We start from the raw sequence: 18,623 nt of genomic DNA on the forward strand, positions 1-18,623 counted from the left end.
ACTTAGACTTAGTAAGCCTACAAGGTATTTCTTTTACTATCCTTATTATTAGCCCAAGTCAATTCACTTTACTACTTCTATTTGAGTATTAGAACTTAAGGAAAAATAGCCAGCATTAAATCCTAACATTAAATCAAATATCCATTAATGACTCTTAATACGCTAACAAAGTACTTATTAAATAAAGACAAGCTTCCTAGCAATCGAAGGAAGACCCTGCCAGATGAGTACTTTCAAGAAACTTTGAGGAAGGAAATTCTGGATCTGTTTTTAACAGTGTTACAACATTTATTTCCCAATCCAAGTCAGCTTCCTTTTGTTTTTAACATTTTAGAGAAGGCAACTTAATACAATAGTCTCTGCCCACTTAAAGAGATGACCTTGAATTAACCTGCATTTAGCAGACATGAGAGGGGAAGGAGAGAGGAAGATTATGCTAGAGTAACAAGAATACTTTGAAACCCACTAGTTTATACAAATTGCAAAAAGATCATGTCTGGTTGTTACGCATATTATTCTGTAAAAGAAAGGGAAGTAAAGGAAAGAAATATCTTCTCCAGTTAAATTATTTTACTTTGATAACTAAGCAAAGAGTTATTAATCTATTAAATCTCATTTCTCAAAACTGTTGGATGACTTTCAAAGACTGCTGGACATTTTCGTACTATATCATATGAAATCCAACACTGTTGCTATATTCTTTGTGTGTGTGTGTGTGTGTATGTATTTTTTGAGACAAGGTCTTTGCTATGCAGCTGAGGTGGACCTTGAACTCATGATTTTCCTTCCTTGGCCTCTACTATGCTACGGTACAGGCATGCACCACCACAGCCAGCTAAGGTATATAGTCCTTTAAAGTTAGCTAATATGTCTAGAATTCTAATCAAAAACAAATGTGCAGGACTGGGAATATAGTTCAGTGGTAAAGTAACTGCCTAGCATGTACGAGACCCTTGGTTCAATTCCCAAAACCACAAAAAACAAAAAAACCCCCCACCAAACCAAACCACCCCCCCCCCCCGAAAAAAACCCCAAACAAAAAAACATACCTGCAGATTTATTTACTTTGGCTGTGGATGTCTTGGCTTGTCCAGCTTTGGCTAAAATAAAAAGGAAACTATTTCAATAACATATTACAAATAATATAATTTAGATTTGGGTACAGACTAACCGGACAATATTATTGGTACAACACTGCAAGAAACATCCCTATAGTCACCTTTGTATGTTCAAAGAATTGTTACTGGGGTAAATCCTTAAGACATGAACTTGCTGTGTTAAAAGCCACACATTTAAGGGCGGGGGATTTAGCTCAGTGGCATGGCGCCTGCCTCACAAGCGCGAGGTCCTGAGTTCGATCCCCAGTACCAAAAAAAGTCACATATTTAAAATTTAACAATATTCAACTCTCTTCCAGAGAGGTTGTGCCAATTAATATTTCTTTTAATAATAAATGAGAGTGCGGGGGCCAAGGATTTAGCTCAGTGGCGCTGCACCTGCCTCGCAAGCCCAAGGTCCTGAGTTTGATCTCCGGTTAAAAAAAACAAAAAAAAAGAGTGAGGGCTTTATCCATCTCCACATAAACACATTATTTTATGTCGTAAGTCTAACTTCAAATAAGAAGTTAAATCTTTCCAATGTGAGGTGGACATCAATGTGATTTACTTTTATTTCTTTAGTTATGACTGAAGGTGTATCAGTTCTCACATTTTTAAGTCATCTCTATATTTCTCTGTAATCTGCCTATTGATACTATGCAATTTTTCTTCTGGGCTGTTGACATTTTTCTTATTTATTAGATCTCCTTTACATATTAACAAATTTGCCTACATCACACAGAGAATGATATTTAAAATAACTGTGCAAGTGCTTATGCAAAAATATTTTTATGTAATCAAATTTCTTCCTGTTTGAAAAGCAATTCTTCACACTAAAATTGAAAAAAATACATACTGTCCATATTTTGAAAATACCTTTACCAGCCCACATAACTAAATTAAATCTTTGATCCATTCATAATTTATTTTGTTAAATGTTTTACTGAAAGTAAAAATGTGGTTAATGAATGAATAACTGAATTTTCCTGCCACTAATGTGAAATATTAACATTGTGATTTATCGATGTTCCACATATTTTGGGGAAGATTTCTGGACTCTCTTCTACCCTAATGATCTTTTGTCTATTTATGCAACTATATAAAATATTTTAAATGTTTTAGCTATGTGATACACTTTTGAAGGTTTTAAAAATACTTTTACCATTTTTATTACTGTAAATGGAGTATTTTATTAGACTACATTAGTAGCTATTTACATATAATAAAGCAACCAAGCTGACTAGAAAATTAAGTAAGATGGTTAACAATAATTACATTTAATATCATTTTAATTGATTTTATTGCATTTTTCCATTATATAAGTACTTTTATTTTATTTTATTTCATTTTATTTTTTGGTATCGGCAATCGAACTCGGGACCTTGCGCTTGCAAGGCAGGTGCCTGAACCACTGAGCTAAATCCCTGGCCCACGTACTTTTAAATAATAATGTGTCTTTTTCAATTTTCGTGCCTCTTGTAGAGAAATGACTAGTGGCTACCTTTTAGAAAAAAATATTTATGCTGTGTTTAAAGTGAAGGGGAGTGAAGGAGATTAATAACACCATGTCCTTCACTATAATAAATTTTTTACATCAAATTTTTAAAAATTTGTTATCAACCTGGTTGATAAATATTACTTGCTTAGTTCCCAACATTCATGGTAATATATCTACTGTTTCACTCAAACATCTTCTGGCTTGTCTTGACTACATGTATTTTTGTATGTATGTGCACATGTAAGTAAAAGTACATATACATAAATATCCTATCATATTTAAAGAAGTAGGTAGTTATTTTTGTTGAATGCTAGAAATGGACACTGAATTTTACCAAATATTCTTTTTTTTTTAGTACTCAGGGAAAGGATCATATGTTCTTTCAATTTTTCATGTGGTAAGTTGAATTAACAGATTTCCTCATTTTGAATTATCTTCACACTTCCAGTATCACTCTCTCATACATAGTATATCATTCCCTTAAGGTACTCTCAGGAACTATATACTAATACTTCACAATTGTACATCATCATTTCTAAGTGAAATTGTTCTGTAACTTTGAGTGTTATCAGCATGTAAAAAATTTTTAATCTTTAATAATTAACTTAGTAATTGTAAATTCACATGGACTTACATGGAGAGATCTCATGTTAACACCCTTCATTCAATTTGCCTCTAATGGTAATATTTACATAATTATAGTACAATATCACAGGAAAAAGACATTGATACAATCTACCAATATTCAAACATCACTAGTTTTACATGCAATTATCAACTGGTATTTAGTCCTATGAAGTTATCATACATGTCGACTAGTGTGATTACCATCTGTCAGGATACAGAACATTTCCCTCACAAAGATGTGTCCTACAACCCATTCACAGCAACAACTACCTCCTTCCCTCCCCTAACTCCTGAGAACCACTGATCTGTTCTCTATCTCTGTAACTTCATTATTTCAACAATGTGATATAAATGAAATAAAACTTTAATTTTTTTCCTACTCAGCATAATTCACCTGTAACATATCTTAGTTGCTACATGTTCCTCTCCCCCTGCATCCCTTTGTCTAATATTCTAGGACAGTAGTGGCAAACCTATGGCATGTGTCTAAAAGGTTTTCCATCACTGTACTAGACTAGACTATGGATATACCACAGTTTAACATTTATCCACTGAAGGCCATTTGGGTTGTTTCAATAAGAATCGTAACAAGTTTTTGACTATTTTAAATAAAGTGGCTACAGATATTTGTATACAGCTTGTGTAAACAAAGTCTTCATTTCCCTGGAATAAATGTCCAAGAGTACAACTGCTGTGCCACGTGGTAGCAACATTTTCAGTTCCATTAAGAAACTCTCATACTCTTCCAAAATGACTACAGAATTTTACATTCCTACCAGCAATTGAGTTTTCCCACATCCTCAACACCCATTTAACTTTACCAATATATTTTATTGGTAAAATATTTTGCTGAGCATAGTTTTTTTGTAATGCCTGTAGTTTTCTGGGTTCCTCTCCCAACACCCCCCACCCCAGTCCCACTGAGGATTAAACAACACCCTCAGTCCTTTCATTTTTATTTTTCATTTTGAGACAGGGTCTTACTAAGCCACTAAATTGCCCAGCTACAATTCCACTTTTTAAAGGAAGCTTTCTTTTTCTCTGAACATTACAGAACTGGAATTATGCTTCCTTAAAGATCTGGTGGAGTTCACATGTGAGAATTATTTTTTGCAGAGTGCTTTTATTGGTGAAAAATTGACTTAAAAATATATTATCTGTGGATAGCGTTAGTCACTTTCTTTTTTTTTTTTTTTTTTGAGACAGGGTCTTGCTTTGTACTGCAGGCTGAATTTGAACTCACTATGCAGCCCAGGGTGGCCTTGAACTCACAGCAAAGCCTCCTGGCTCAGCCTCCTGAGTGCTAAGATTACAGGCACATGGTACCATGCCTAGCTTGAATCTTTTTCTGTAATAGATTAACTTTTAACAATAAGCATTTATTACTTCTATAATTAGATTTAAAAGAAAGTAATTCTCATCTAGGAATTGAAAAGACAAAAATAGGCACTGCACTGTTTTTTTTTTAAATACGAGAAAGTCATAAAAGCTTAACAACTAACATCGTTAAATCAAGAATGACAAACCAGAAGACTTTGTGCAGTAGGTGTTTTTCCATGGATTCAATTACAGCATTAATACAGAACAGATTGGGTTTGAATATACCTGTACATTTCCTCTCGCAAATATTTATTAAACCCTTGCAGTACAGGAGACATTAAAGGAAAAGAGAAAAAAACAAAAAAACCCCAAGTGTTCCCACACCACCCAAGTAAGAGAGGTAGACTTATTAAAAAACTATTAATATTAAATGATTCAAAGTATTATTAAAAGACAGCTGGGAACATCTAACTACTCAGGAGAGTCAGGGAAGGTATCGTGAAGAAGGATGAATTAGGATTTGCCCCACTTCCACCCGCAAAAGAAGTGTTAATTTACTTTTTATTTTAAGTACCTTGCCTAGACCTATTAAGTAGGCATTGACTACACAAAGTTCTCTAGAAATCAGATAATGATGCCACACAAATGTACAACATAAATAAAGAAGGGATGAAACAGCATGACATACCTGCAAAATAAGCTACTTTGAGTGGCTGAAATGTAATATGTAGTTCAGTGTCCAGAGGCAGAAAAAGTAATATGGGGGCAAAAGGTAATTTGTATAAAGGTGAAGAATCTGGGCTTTATTCTATGGGTCACTTGGAATGATGAGATCTGTTTTAGAGACCTCAGGGTAATAGTGTGAATAGTGGAGCAGAGAATGAAATAAAAACACCAGTCAGCTATGTTCAAAAGTGTAAATGTGAGAAGATGGTGGTCAGAATTTAAAAAGTTATAGGTGTGATGGACAAAGGAGAAAGAATTTGAGAGTTGAAGTAGATTCAAGGAAGAACTAATATGAATCAGCCTCTGACTAGATGAAAGACGAATGATGTTATTTAAGTTTGAACTGGGTGAGATCAAAGAAAAGAACACAGGATTAAAGTTTACTCATTGATTTCTACATTGGATGAGTAGTCGTGACTATTAAATGACACGAGAATGAGAGAAATTTTGTGAGGAAAGAGAGGTTTACGTATATGTAAGAGGGATTTTCATTGGTCCTTAAAAACATGGAAAGGGAAAAAAATCACCCAGAAAGGAAAGCATGACACAAAAAGATGAATAAACTTTTAAGGAAACTGATAGAAATTTTTTTAAAAAGAGCAGCAATTGGGCCGGGGATTTAGCTCGGTGGTTTCACCACCTGCTGCGCAAGTACAAGGACCAGAGTTCGATCCCCGGTACCAAAAAAAAAGAGCAGAAATCAAAGGAGATTAAGAAATTTTCATAGAAGCAGTTAATATAGGTAAACACTTAGAAATCATATAGTTTTGAGTTTGAATCATTACTCTTCCATATGATCCTCAGTAAATCATACAAACTCTGAATCTGTGCATTTAAAAAAACCGAGAAAAACCTATTCACTCACACGTAGTTTAAAAGATTAAATGAGTTAACACACTGTATGCCTCCCTTAAATTTCTTTCCGTTTTATATCTTCCAGAACTGATTATGTTAGTAGAACACTTTACTTAAAACTCATTGTCTTACACCCCACAATAAATTTTAACGTTACCATCATAATTATCTTGTTCTATACTCTAAATGCTAACTCCAAATCAACTCATCCTGGATCACCTTTACCCTAGTTTATTTCTTTTTGACACAGCATCTTTCATTTTCTAAACATATTGTTTAATGATTGTTATTATTTTGGTACGGGGAATCAAACTCAGGACCTTGCACTTGTGAGGCAGGTGCGGTGCCACTAAACTAAATCCCTGGCCAATGATTATTATTAAAGTCTCTAGAAAGTGCCTCCTGTCATAGGCACATTGGAGCCACTCAACAAATGAACTGGCCTTGAACTGGCTATGTAGCTCAGGCTGGCCTTGAATTCATGAACCTCCTGCCTTACCCTCCCTCCGGAGTTCTGGGATTACAGACAGTGCACTACCACACTCAACTTATTTCTTTTAAATTATTACTGGTTAAGATTTCTGAAGTTTCCCTTTATAATCAAATTATCCTTTTGCTTCCTCTCTGTGTTCCATCTTTTTTATTCATGCTTATAATCAAAACTGTCTTTAATTAATATTTTCTATCACTCTTCAATCTGACATAGCTAATCTCAAAAAGATATCACGCCTGACTTTTCTTGGTCAATAAAAGGTTCCTCTTTCTATACTTGCAATGAAAGAAGTATGTGCTTAAAGCATTTCTCTATATACTCATTACTTTTATTATTTTAGAAACATTTCAAAAATTTAGATGTTAAACTTAAAAAATTTCCCAGACAACTACATCCCATTTTCAATGCCATCTGACTAGATGAATAAAAATATCTCCAGTAGATATTCTCTGAAAGCTGAAATTTGGCTACTGAAATCTAAGTTCATGGTTTTTCCTATTCCCGCCTGAAACCTCCAGTGTCTTAAGTTTTTCAATAACTGTTATTACCATTTCTGAGAAAATCCATCCAGCTGGAAACTTTGAAATTTTAAAATTCTTTAATTTTTAAATCTTTTCTATCCACTAAATTCTACAAAATGAATCCCAATTATATTTTCTCAATAGGACTTTTCAATCTATTTATCCATTCTATATGGGACTCCTAAACAACTGCGAATGATTCTTTATTCTTGATGGCTATTTTACCCAGGGTCTGTACCAGTATTTCCCAATTTTACAGTAAGAATGTAGTATATCTTAGCCAAGCTTAGGTAATAGTGGAGGAAGCAAATTGTAATGGTCCCCTCCATGGGATTTCATAAGATGCATTTTATGAATTTTTAATAGGAAAAAACAAAAAGGAGACATAGCACATACCTCAAAATTTTTTTTTGGTACCGGGGATTGAACTTGGGTCCTTGCACTTGTGTAGCAGGTGGCGAAACCACTGAGCTAAATCCCCGGCCCCATACCTCAAATTTTATCTGACCCAAAATATCTTCCAAGAATCAATCAGTCTGTCACACAATACACTTTGGGAAATGCTATTTGTGAAGTTAAAAATACAAAACTCACCACTGTAGCCCCTATACATCTTTATAGAATGATTATTCGATGTTATTATCATTTTTATGCCATTTCCCCTATTGTCTCTATAAATTAACTATTCACATATCTAACTGAAAATCTTAGTTAAAATTACTGCCTTTCAGAAATCATCCTTAATTCCCTACTAATTTCCAATACTCTAGACAACTAAACATTATTGGGAAAAGGAGACATTTCATACAATCCAATTTACAGGCACTTGATTAGCAGTTTTAGTACCTCAACTTACGATCCTAAACAGAAATCCAAAATACATTATATATCTACTATCCAAAACAGCACATACAAAACAAAATTTAACTTTCTGAATATATCTTATGTTTGTTGTATTTCAGATTTCCTGCCTTGTCTTCATTATTAAGGTGTCTATTCTTAGCTTCATTCAAGAGAGTGTGTTCTGGCAGCAACTTTTCTCTCTACCTTTCTAATTCTAAATGGACTGAGAAAAAACAAAACAAACAAACAAAAACCTGAGGCCAGGAATTTAGCTCAGTGGCATCACCCCTGCCTCACAACTCCAAGGTCTTGAGTTTGATCCCTGTTACCAAACATATAAACAGTTCATAAAAACTGTATACAAAATTCATTTAGCTGTATAAAAAACTCATTTAGCTATATACAAAATTCAAAATAAAGACCTGGAGTATCTTCCTGAGTATTAAAAAACAACTTTTAGCACACAAACATGGTAATACATATTCTGTTCACTGCTTACTTTCAAAATCACAGGGACAAGACAAGTAATAATGCCTTTCTTTGTTTTGTCTTGTGAGTTTACTGGGAATAGATGGAGGGAAGTATTATAAAACTAAACACAGAAAAAACAGCTACTAACTATGGAACTACAATAGGCATTTTATGGGGGCCGGGGAATTAGCTCAGTGGTTCCGGTGCCTGCCTTGCAAGCACAAGGTCCTGAGTTCGATTCCCCGATACCAAAGAAAGGGCATTTTATGTACATTCTCTCATAGTGTCCTTATATAGTATTTATTCCAGAGAAATTCTGTAATTACATAGTATTAAATATTAACTACTTGCTTAATACAATTTAAAAATGCAATTTGAGTCTCTTTCATTAAAGCACAATAATGTCTGTCTTCCTAGCACCATCTTGCAAGAACTTTTTAGTAAACTGACAAAATATACTCATTTTGGAGGAGTACTAAAAGACAACTTACCAGTAGAAGTTGAAGTAACAGTTTCAACAGTTTTTGAAGCATCTGTATCTTTTCTGCTTAAAAGAAGAAAAAACTGGCATTAACTTAGAAATTCTAGGCTCTATAAAGATTCTAAAAATGCAGTGTTTCAATGTGTTAAGTTTAAAAATTCAATTGGAACAATGTCCAATTTAAATTATAATTATGATTAAAAATGTAGTTTTTTGGATTTTGTTTTTATTTTACAGTACTGAGACTAGGGCCAGGGATTTAGCTCAGTGGTTCTGCCACTTGCCTCACAAGCATAAGGACCCGAGTTCGATCCCCAGTACCAAAAAAAAAAAAAAAAAAAGTACTGAGACTAAACCTAGAGCTTTACACTGAGTTACACTTTCAGCCACTCCTTTTTTAATTTTCATTTTTTAACTTTTGAGATAGGGTCTCACTGAGTTGCTGGACTGACCTCAAATTTGTCCCGCCTTAGCCTCCCAAGTAGCTGAGGTTACAACTATGCAACTATCATACTCCCCTACCAAAACAGTTAAAATTAAAATGAAATCACAGAATCACGCACTTTAAAGCAGCTGTAGATAATTTCTTTGTATCTGAAGTCTTCTTCTTCATTTCTTTGTTCTATGAAGGAAAAATATTTAACAAGTTTTAGCTTTCTCCCAATTATAGAAAAGTTAGAAAATAAAAGCATAATTAACAAAATAAACATTTAAATTTTTCTACTCTGAAGTGTAAATGTTTATAACTATAAAGATAATGTTCTTCAATTTGTAATCATATAGAACAATTTTATATCCTACCTTTTACCACTTACATACATTTTCCTATGACTGGCTTTCAAAAACATGATTTCTTGCAGCACTGTCACATTTCAGATTGCTATCATCCTGATCCAATCTATCAGGGTAAATTATTTTGCTTTGATAAATACAATAGCATCAGAAACTCTCTCTTTACTTCTGTCCTTGCCTTTTATCTTACCCACACTCTACTGACAACATAAAATCAGACTGAACCTACCATCCCTACACAGAAAACCTTTTATCACACTACAGAAAAAGCCAGTACACCGGTCTCTGCCTTTTCTGTATGGTATACATTTCCAGACTTCCAGTGGATGAATGAAATTACAGATCATATTAAACCCTGTATGTAATGTAGTTTTTTTTGGTACCAAAGATTGAACTCAGGTCCTTGCGCTTGCGCCAACTTCACTACTTTTGATCACTGGGGCTATGATTAAGTAAAATAAGTGTCACTTGAACACAAGCTCTATGATGCATTAAGAGTCACTGTGAAAACACTCAATGACACGCAACTTAAAAACTTATAAATTATTTATGTCTGGAATTTCCTACCACAATGGACCATGGGAATCTGAAACTGCAGAAAGTGAAACCAAAAATGAGGAGTTACACTGCCCAAAACAATGTACAACTTATGTTCCACCTGCTTGCCCTTAAGGCACCAAATATCTTGCTATACTCCTCAATCCGCAGCCCCAAATATCCTTCATACTCCTCAAACAAGTTATAGAGGTATGGAATTCAGTGTTTCAGAGCTGCTATTTCTTCTGTCTGAAATGCTCTCAGCATGGCTTGATCCCTCACATTGTTCAGGCATTTGGTCAAATATCACCTATTTATTCACTGAGCTGTTTCCCATCTACCTTATTAAAATTGCATGGCTACTTGTTGCCCAGTAAGAGCACTTCTATGGCCCTTTCCTGGTATTTTTCACCAGAGTACGTGCTGCCAATGGACATAGTCGGTACTTTTAATTTCTTTGTGGTCTTTTCTTTCTACCTCTTTGAATGCAATTCTGTGAGACCAGAAACTTTACTTAGTATTCTATCCCAGTGTCCAAAGTCACGCTTGGCACTTAGTGAATATTCAGTAAATATTTGTTAAATTGATCTGAATTTCGTTATTGTTCTCATGTAATTTTATATTATCTATTCTTCTTGAGCATTCTTATCATTTCCCTTTACTGTATATGAGATTTTATACCAAATGGCTCCTTCACTCAATGACTTAGAAGATATTCAACCACCTATTTTTATTCTAATGGTTACTTTCAATTTAAAAAACAATTTAAACCACTAATTTCCTCTGTATAAGTTAAAATAAGCCCTCATCACCTTGGCTACATTCCAATTTTTGATGATCTATTTTAGACTAAAAATATCCTTTCTTGGTAATTCTAATCAGTATTTTTTGCAGTTTATGTTATTTTGTAAATATATTTGGATTTTACAGTGTTAAAAATGGTTTCACAGCACACTGCCAAACATTTTGTATCATTAATTCTCCATTTTTATAGTTCTTCATTTTACATTAATGATTCAGAAGATACGTGAAATAACTTTCTGAGCACACATATGAAAATACTGCCCTAACATTTGCATTTCATTGAAACGGATGCACTGAATTACAATGAGTCAGAATCTTTTTCCAATACAACCCTGACACTGGCTACCTAAAAGTGGACTATTTCTTTGCATCATTACACTGTTTCTGCCTAGCTCACTATAGGTTGTTCCTCCACAACTATGAAGCATAAAATCTGTATCAGTTTTTAAGTGATATACTCTTTCTGGAATTCTAGTTATATAACAGACTGGGTTTTTTACATGTATCATGCCTTTCCTTTCATCAGTTTCAGCACAGCTTTCTCGAACAGACTGTAAGGTCATATAAAACCGTATGTTTTGTTCACCACTGCATCTTCTGCACATACTTCAATGCCAGACACATAACAGATGCCTAATTGTTTTCTGAATTAAACTCTCATCTGAATTCTGATCACATTTCTCATCTTATCTCATTAACTTACTAGATTTTCCATAATCCTCAAATTTCACCCCAACACAAAGATCATTTACACAAAGAAAAACTTACAGGAAATTTTAAGTAACTCTATAGATATTATCTACAAACATTTAAATTAAAGCATAGAAATGGTAAATACTGAACTTATAAATATTGACACTTCTAAGGAAACCAAAGGCTCAAAAGACTGTACTATCAATGATTTTGTTTTACATCAAGTTCAAAACAGGCAAAACTTATTATGGCTTTAGAAATCAAGTCAGGGATTACTTGTGGCAGAAGGATGGGTTTAAGGATCAAGGAGAAGCAGGTAAAGGACTTCTAGGATACTGTCAATGTAGTAGTTTCACAGATGTTTGTTAATTTTGTGTTACATATGTTAAGTATATTCTATCAAGAGATGGAGGGGGGTAAAAAGAATTAAGATGTGCTATGTACATATACCAACTCCCCACAATGAATATAATTATTATGTACTGCAAACATGTACTCTTTAAATTTTAAAAATATATAAATTAAGACCAATGAAGCATCCAAAAGAAGTATATTTTCCTAGCGATGTCACTTAATACTACCGGTAGTACTATACATATGAGTGTGTCATAAGTTTCTAATTTCAATGTGTCTGAATTTATCCACATATGGTCCTGGGCTAACATTTATGTCATATGCATTTTTCTGCAGGTATGCCATACTTTAAAAAAGTTAAAATAACAATAAAATATCTAGGATCTAAATACGATTTACCTGGACTTTTTTCTTTCCTGGAACAGATACTTTCACACTTTTTCCTTTTATCAGAAGAGGCACTGTATCAGTGTTCTTGATGACTGCAGTAACTGCTTTAAATTCCATTTCCAAATAAGCCTAAAATAAAATTTATTTCTTTTAAAGTAAAAACTTACCTTTTAAAGCCCCAACATTTTAAAATGGACTTAATCCCTTCTTATGGAACATAAAACTGAAATTACAAGAAAACCTGGCTGCTTTTGCCTCTTTTTGTTTTGATAAAGTGTAATTCAATCTTAAAGATGTTTCACATATATTTAAAATCTTACAGAATTTAACTTTTTTAGACGATTTTTTTAATGCTGGTATTAAATGTAGGGATCTGTGCACACACTGACCTTTTAGACTGTCTATATAATTACCAAGATGGAGGGACACGGTTCACAGCAGGTTCGTGGAACAGAAGGAACTAAGAAGGCAGGACTAACTGAACAACAGGTGGAAAGCTAGGACCTCTTCTGGCTTGTTGTAAGTCTAACCTTTTTAAAGCTTCTTACAATAAAGATGACACTACTATTAAGTTCCTTGACTTAACTCACAATTTTAGGTTCTGCTTAATATAGTGCTGCTCACTGTTCTAAACATTTTCATGAGAAGTTGGGCATGTTAGCATGAATCTGTAATTCCAGCATTTTGGGAGACTAAGGCAGAAAGACTGTAGGTTCAAACACAGCCTAGAGAACTTAACAACACCCTGTATCAAAATTTCAAAATTAAAAAATGGGGAGGAGGCCTGAGGATGTAGCTAGTGTAAAGGCCAAGTTCATTCCCCAGTATCATAAAAACAAAGTTTATCATGTGAGAAACAGGAACACAGCCCACATGCAAACACTACTTACCTTACATACAAGGGAAATCATTTACTTCAGTGTAATCTTACTGGTATAAACTATGACACACCATCTATTTTTATAAATAGTTTTTGGAACACTGATATTTGCTCATTTACATCATTACCTATAGCTGCTTTTGTACTACACAAATCCTAAAATATTTATTGTCCTTTCCTTTACAAAAACAAGTGCCTATCCCTTAGGACCTTGTTTATTCACACCCAAACATTACATAGCTCTCCATGAACAGTTATACATGTAGTACAAGCAGTTAAGAGATCCAACAATAGTTTACAAAATCACAACTTTGCACAAATTTTTAGAATGGACTCAATAACTCACCTCCTTTCTATATGGAACAATCAGGATATCAGCGACTTTTCCAAATGGCTGAAATACTTTCCTAATATCTTCTTCAGTACAGCCATCCTCTGGTAATTCGGACACAAGAAGAACTGAGCCATAACGTAAAGACTGCTCTTTCCGAAACTATTATTGAAGCAAAAGAAGTATTAAAAATAAATCAAACAAGCTACAAAGTATAATAACAAAAATTCCCTACATAATTTCTACTATTATTTTTCCTTTTAATAGATCTTTTCAAAATGCTTAACAAAATTCACCATGACAATTAAAAAACCCATCCCCCACCCTTCACCCCTGTAATTGAGGACTGAACTCAGGACCTTATGCTTGCCAGGCAGGTGTGGCTCAACTGAGCTAAATCCCCGGCGCTTAAAAACTTTTAATGCTAAAGATAAATGATTCAAATTTTTAAACCAAACGTTGGTAATGAGTTTATAGGTGCTCTTCTCTGTTTCTAACTATCTTGTAACACACAAGACCTATGGAATGGTACAAGGCCATCAAAGATTATCTTTCTACATGACTCTATATGGCCTATCATGTAGGAAAGCTGAAATTAGTTTTGTTCATCCTGTGTTCTAATAATTAAAAACAATGGCACTCTATTTGTGGCTGCCATGAAGTGAATATTCATCTTCCACCAGGTCCTCTACCATGATTTTCTGCCTCAAAGCAAGCTGACCTTTATACATAGAACCCTCTATAATCCTGAACCAAAAGGAACCTCTTCTATAATTTGAGGGTGTCCAGTATTTTGTCTCAGAGAAGGGAAAATGACTTATACATAGGCTTTCTTCACTTACAAAGGTAGCCCCCCAACAGTTACAGTTGATAATATAAAATCTTACCAACCCAGCAGAGAGAAGCCCACCAATATTTCTAGCAAAAGCTTTTATGGTGATTCTTACAGTCTATTTTGGGTCATGTCACCATCAGTGAATAAATAACCGTGTAAGACAGAGAGGGAGACAGGGAGGGAGAGACAGACAGACAGACAATAGTCTTACAAGTGAGGGATAGGCAAAAGCTAATGTTTTGCTTTTGGATAGCCTTCTAAATACTTCATGGATTTTTTGCATAAACATATCTAAGAATTATGTTTCAGTGATATGACTCAATACTACTTAGGAAGCTCTTTGGGAGGAACAATAAAGTCAGTCTGGAGGGTAAGGATTAACTCATTTTATTTTATTTTATTTTTTGGGTACTGGGGATCGAACTCCTGTCTTTGCGCTTGCACAGCAAGCAACGAAACCACTGAGCTAAATCCCCAGCCCCAGGGTTAACTCATTTTAAATCAACCTAATCAATATGCCTGGTGCAAAAAGAAGAAATAATAAGAGTTATTTACTTAAAGATACACAATAACTTGGAAGGTGTCTCAAGTTACAAGGGAAAATTAAACAAGAAATTTGAAAAATATCAATATATAAGCAAATCTTTGAAATAAAACATTTCTTCAAAACTTCTTTAAAATTAAATGGAAAATAAATTATATTCAGAATGGCAGCTAAAAAGCAAAATGGTCTTTCATAATTGTATTTTGTATTTGTGTATCTGTAAAATCAACTTAAAATGAATCCTGACCATAAACCAATCATTAACATATAAAAAGTTCAAAAGTACGGGTATATTTGAAAATATTCATATATAATGTATATCATTTGAATAAACTATACTAACAAATATACCACCTATGTCACAAATTAAATTGGGAAAAAAAGTTTCACTGTTATCACCTAGAAGTCTTGAAACAAAATTAAAAGAACTTTAGCCTGTACTCCCTCCCTAGTAGTCTCCCTAGGAGACTAAGGCAGGAGGACCACAAGTTTGAAGCCAGCCCAGGCAACTTAGCAAGGCACTATGTCAAATAAAAAGGGCTGGAGACATAGCTCAATGACACAGCACAACTGAATTCAATCCTCAGAACCACACACACAAAAAACAACTCCCCCCCAAAAAAGTCTCATCAGACTAATTCAAACTTTTTGCCTCTTCAAAATATTGCTTATATTCAACATTTCTTCCCAGTGCTCTTCAAAATTCTGTAATTACATTGACTATTACAATTTATCTTTTCAAATATAACCTCTTTGAAGAAAGGAATAGTAGCTGGAAGTCTTCAATATATTTAGACAAATTTGAAAGCAATTTACACCTAAATACTTGAAGACTTTTTAATATTACAATACACTAAATGATAATCAGGCCTAATAGGCTTAGAAAGAGTTGCAATAAGTTAACAGTAATTTAATAAAATACACAGTTAACAGTATCTCAGTATTGTAATTTGCAAATTATAGTCAAAATACACCAATAAATCAGTACCAAGAAAAAAGAAAAAGATTATTCTACATTCTTATTACAAGAGAATGACTTCTGAACTATACCTCAGAAAGTATTAAAAGAGACCAATTACCAATTCTCAGTAGAGACCTATTTTTGTAATTTACTAACATTATAAAAGCTCATTAATGCTGTGGACTACATTAACTTTCTCAGATAGCAAAGCTCATCACAATGAGCTGCTTGAGAAGCTAGTTAAAAACTTTATCAAACCATCACGGTAATATCTCCAGCATACCTAAACTCTTAAGATTTTGAATTATTGGATTTTTTTTATATTCATAATAGAAACCCATAAAAAACTCAACAAAATAATTTAACAAGTCGAATTCAAATTTGGAGTATCAGAAATGTGGAATAATTCAGACAACTTTGTTTTCAATTTATCATATTAAGAAATACATGTACACCTGTACTAATAAAAGAATTACTGACCTTACGCTGGAGAGAGACAGCTTTATCAGACACCTGTTTACTTTCTGATAAACTGTCATCTTCAAGATTCTTTGATTTACGAGTAGAATGTCCTCCTAAATTTGTATCACTCTTTGTAGAGGTTGTAGATTTAACTGATGGCTTTGTTCCACTGACAATTTTAGGCTTTTGTGCTGGTGAGTGTCCTTTATCAACTGCTTCAAGATGCTTCTGTTTATTAAATTCTGCCCCATGTCCAGATCGTTGTACTACATCTTCTAATGCTTTTTTTCTATCTAGTAAAAAAGATATAAATACAACTTCAATTGAAAAGAACTTAAAGAACTATCTAATAACATTATGATAAAAATTAATATTTATCAGTCATTCTCAGCCTCAATAGGAAGCATATACACACAAAAATCTTTATTACATGTTCACGCAAAAGGCCTTTTACATGAAATTCCTTTATTTAATGATCTTCTCTTATATCAGTAGTCCTCAATTTTTTGGTTGCAGAAACCCCTTATACTGAGGACCCCAAAGAGTTTGTGTTACATTTGAGATTCACCATATTAAACGTTACAATAGAATTTTAAAACTATTAATTCATGGCAGGGATTTAGCTCAGTGATTCTGCCACCTGCCTCACAATGCAAGGTCCCGAGTTCCATTCCCCCATACCAAAATTAAAAATCAAAAAACCAACTATTAATTCATTTAATAAACTCCTATGTTAAATAACGTTTTTATAAAACATAATTTTAATTTCCAAAACAAAACAGTGAGATGACTAGTATCATACATTTTTCCAAACACCTTAGTGCTGAGCTTAAAAGAAAATACCAAATTTCTATCTCATTCTACATTCAACAGGCTGGATACACTGTTTTGGTTAAAAGTATAAAGAAAATCCACCCTCACCCACATGTAGTTGGAACAGAAAAGACCTCACAGAACTCTCAAAAGATCCTGGTGAGTCCCTTCGGGGTCCTTGGACCACAATGAGAACAGCTGCCTTATATATTTATAAATATTTCCACTTATATTCAAACTTTTACAATATCGTATACAATTTGTTCAAAGAACTTTATAAGCACCAATAAAAGTCTCCTTCATTCTATAGCTTAAATATATACAAAATACTTCTGGAAGTCATTAAATCAGTGTTAAGAGACAAGTGAAAAATATGAATAATTTTAAAAAATTTAAAATATATTAATGGAAGTTTATAATTATTAAGGTCAACTATGTTTTTATATCCTTGGTTTTTAAACTTGATGTTGGTGAACAGATTAACACTCTCATATTTGTTCCAAAAAGAATAACAGACTTTTAGATGTGGGTTGGATTTCATGTAGCAACTTAAAATTTGATAAAATAGAACATTTCATTCTTAAAATCCAAACAAAAGAAACTGAAGGAATTTAAATTTAAATAAGTAGAACACTGTTTAATGGCCATCAGTGTACCTGATGATCTCACTGATCTCCTTGACGTCCTCTCAGGGCTAACTGATCGGTAACATCTTGGACTACCTCTAAATGGATTTCTAATTCGATATGGTGAACGGGATCTGGATCTGGATCTGAATCTAGAAATAAAACGATGACAAATCTTTGGACTTCGACTTCTTGGTCTATACGTATAACGTATTGGGCTTCGTGATCGATGGAACCTGTGACGTGAGCTTGATCTCCTAGAATGCCTAGGACTGGGAGAATGAGAACGTCTTCTTGGAGTTTCATTTTCTTTTCTATTGCCCTCATTTCTACAAAATAGGAAAAAAGAAACAAGCAGAATCCAGCAATTTAATGTAAATTTAAATTTCAGTAAATTACAAAAGTACTTTCTTAAAAACCAATACCAATTTTAGTAACAAGTATTTACTTAAAACAAACAACAAAATCTATGCTATGATGTAATTCAACTTAGAAGTATGGAAGAAATAATCAGAACACATGGTGAGCCCTCTAATTGCTTGAATCCCTCTCTAGTTTACAGAAAAGTACTGTCATCAGTTTCTCAGGCTTTTCCCTGTACCAATTATATTTTACAAGTATTAAGTTAAGTAAAAAATTTAGGAGATGCCTTGCATCTAAGGTGGAGTA

At 33.6% G+C, this 18,623-nt stretch overlaps 1 protein-coding gene across 9 annotated transcripts in view; it reads right to left on the reverse strand.

Moving 5' to 3' along the window:
• Nucleotides 1-18,623, reverse strand: part of Znf638 (zinc finger protein 638) — a 116,158-nt gene that overhangs the window by 30,367 nt on the left and 67,168 nt on the right. For all 9 annotated transcript variants that reach the window (XM_013074053.3, XM_087215927.1, XM_013074054.3 and 6 more), the window contains 7 exons: nt 17,985-18,283; nt 16,534-16,808; nt 13,729-13,875; nt 12,512-12,631; nt 9,496-9,554; nt 8,943-8,995; nt 1,050-1,100 (listed from right to left, as the gene is read on the reverse strand). In XM_013074053.3, coding sequence (XP_012929507.2) covers nt 1,050-1,100; nt 8,943-8,995; nt 9,496-9,554; nt 12,512-12,631; nt 13,729-13,875; nt 16,534-16,808; nt 17,985-18,283 — 1,004 coding nt within the window. The remainder of the gene's footprint in view (nt 1-1,049; nt 1,101-8,942; nt 8,996-9,495; nt 9,555-12,511; nt 12,632-13,728; nt 13,876-16,533; nt 16,809-17,984; nt 18,284-18,623) is intronic.

This window comes from Heterocephalus glaber, unplaced genomic scaffold (genome assembly GCF_053883595.1).
Source record: "Heterocephalus glaber isolate CG9 unplaced genomic scaffold, H.glaber_assembly_v1.0 deba00001456, whole genome shotgun sequence".
Taxonomy (NCBI): domain Eukaryota; kingdom Metazoa; phylum Chordata; class Mammalia; order Rodentia; family Bathyergidae; genus Heterocephalus; species Heterocephalus glaber.